The 2,148-nt window shown below is 38.1% G+C and overlaps 1 protein-coding gene across 1 annotated transcript; it reads left to right on the top strand.

Annotated features, from left to right (window-relative positions):
• Positions 1-945: 945 nt before the first annotated feature.
• On the top strand, positions 946-1,683 carry LOC126592151 (uncharacterized). Its single transcript, XM_050257898.1, has one exon. The coding sequence runs from the start codon at positions 946-948 to the stop codon at positions 1,681-1,683; it is 738 nt and encodes a 245-aa protein (XP_050113855.1).
• Positions 1,684-2,148: the final 465 nt, after the last annotated feature.

The raw sequence follows: 2,148 nt of genomic DNA, 5'->3' as shown, positions 1-2,148 counted from the left end.
TCGAAAGTGTGGGACACTTTGTTAAGGAAAGAAGTATGAGAAGATGAGAATCTGTGATAAGAAATGGCTGCAGAGATAGGATGCCTTGCAATGTAAGTAACATACTTTTATAACCTCATTGGTGGATGTCTATTCGTGTAAGATTTCTTCTTGGTGCACTTATAGCTTGCTGATTTGGTTGAGCTTCTGATGGTTCAGAGGAGCTTAGCACTGCATCAGTTACACTCTCAGTGAGTTGAGATAAGTATAATAACTAAAATTACTAGTTATTATACTTATAAGGAAAAATTTATTGAAAAACACATAGACTGTTATTACTAATAAGGAAAATATGTTGGAAGTTCCAATAAAAACATGATTTGTTTGTGTGCTGCTAGCTGCTTTCTCTCTTATGCTTTAGGCAACTACCAAAATTACCAAAATTAAATGCTTCTTCTGTACTGGGCGAAATTGTGGATTGCAATCGGTGGAATAATGCAGAGTGTGTGTGTGCAAAAGTCTAAAGCTGCTCCATGTGTTTTAATGGATGTAAAAACTTTGAACACCTTCATTTATTTTGCATGGATTGCATGTAAAGACTAACATCTTTGTTTGTTTTTAAATAGTAGTTTTTTAATATGACTTTTGCATGGATAGCATTCAATGCTATGTTTAGAAAGTCTTTGTAAAATCTCTGTAAGAGAGATGTCTATGTATATTTGAAGAATTTCATTCCATCTACAAGGAGTCAGTATGTAAACTTTAATATATTAAAGTATTTGTTGTCACCGATGCTTGCTGCTTCCTCTCTCTCTTTCTTTTGTCAAATTTTATTGAGAGTGTAAGTGAGAGGTGTGATAGAGTTAGAAAACTTATCACCCACATACTTTGGTATTGAGTTAGTAAACTTTGAATACCAACAGTTTGTATCAGAGCTAGAATACCATTCTGGCAAGTGCAACAGCTATGGCGTCCAACTTAGTGCAGCTCCAGGTTCCTACATTGAAGAAAGAACATTTTGAAAGATTGTGCATCCAGTTCAAAGCTTTGTTTGGATCACAGGAGCTATGGGAAGTTGTTAGTATCAAGTATGTTGAACCCATTGCTGAGCAAGAAGCCACATACACTGTAGATCAAAAGAACACTCTTAAGGACTTGCGAAAGAAGGACAAGAAGACGCTGTATCTTCTATATCAAGGATTAGAAGATTCAACGTTCAAGAAGGTTACAGAAGCAACAACCAGCAAACAAGTTTGGGACACTCTGAGCACAATTTACAAAGGAGTAAATCAAGTAAAAAGAGTCTGGCTTCAATCATTAAGAGCAGATTTTGAGGCTGCTCATATGAAAGAAGGAGAAAACATTTCAAACTACTACTTTCGACTACTTGTAATTGTGAATCAGATGAAAAGGATTGGCGAGAAGCTTGACGATGTTTGTGTCATGGAGAAAATTATTCAGTCTCTCACATCCAACTTTGAGCATGTGGTGACTACCATTGAGGAATCCAAGAATTTAGAGACGATGAGCGCAGAGGAATTGCTAGGATCCTTCCTAGTTCACGAGCAACGCATTCAGAAGAATGCAAGCCCCACAATGCTAGAGCAAGCTTTGGAGTTAACGTTGAATATTGACAAACCAAATGGAGGTCGTGGGCAGTGGAACTCACATTGTGGGAGTTCATCCAACCGTAGCCGAGGATGAGACCGAGGAAAAGGTTGAGCCTATGCACAAAATCGAGGTCAGTCTCAAGACTGGAGATCTGCTTGAGGAAATGCGCATATCTAGTGTCACAATTGCAAGCAATATGGACATTATGCCAATGAATGTTCATATAAAAATGGTGAGCATGTCAACATGGCAGAATCAAGTGGAAATGCTGATGAGGAACTTACAGTCTTACTAGCACACCATGATTCCAGCAACCAACAAGATGTTTGGTATTTGGACTCTGGTGAAAGCAACCATATGTGTGGAAAGGAGTTTTTTGCCGAACTCAAAGATAGGGCCTATGAATCTATGAGTCTTGGTGACTCCTCAAAGCTACCAGTTAAAGGCAAAGGGAAGATCAAGATCATCCAAAAGGATGGTAGAGAAGAATACATCTCCGATACCTACTATATACAAGTTATGAAGAGCAACATTCTGAGCATTAGTCAACTGCTCTAG

The sequence above is a fragment of the Malus sylvestris genome, chromosome 12 (assembly GCF_916048215.2).
Source record: "Malus sylvestris chromosome 12, drMalSylv7.2, whole genome shotgun sequence".
Taxonomy (NCBI): Eukaryota; Viridiplantae; Streptophyta; class Magnoliopsida; order Rosales; family Rosaceae; genus Malus; species Malus sylvestris.
The sequence above is the reverse complement of the archived record's forward strand: the minus strand, read 5'-3'. Positions and strand labels throughout refer to the sequence as shown.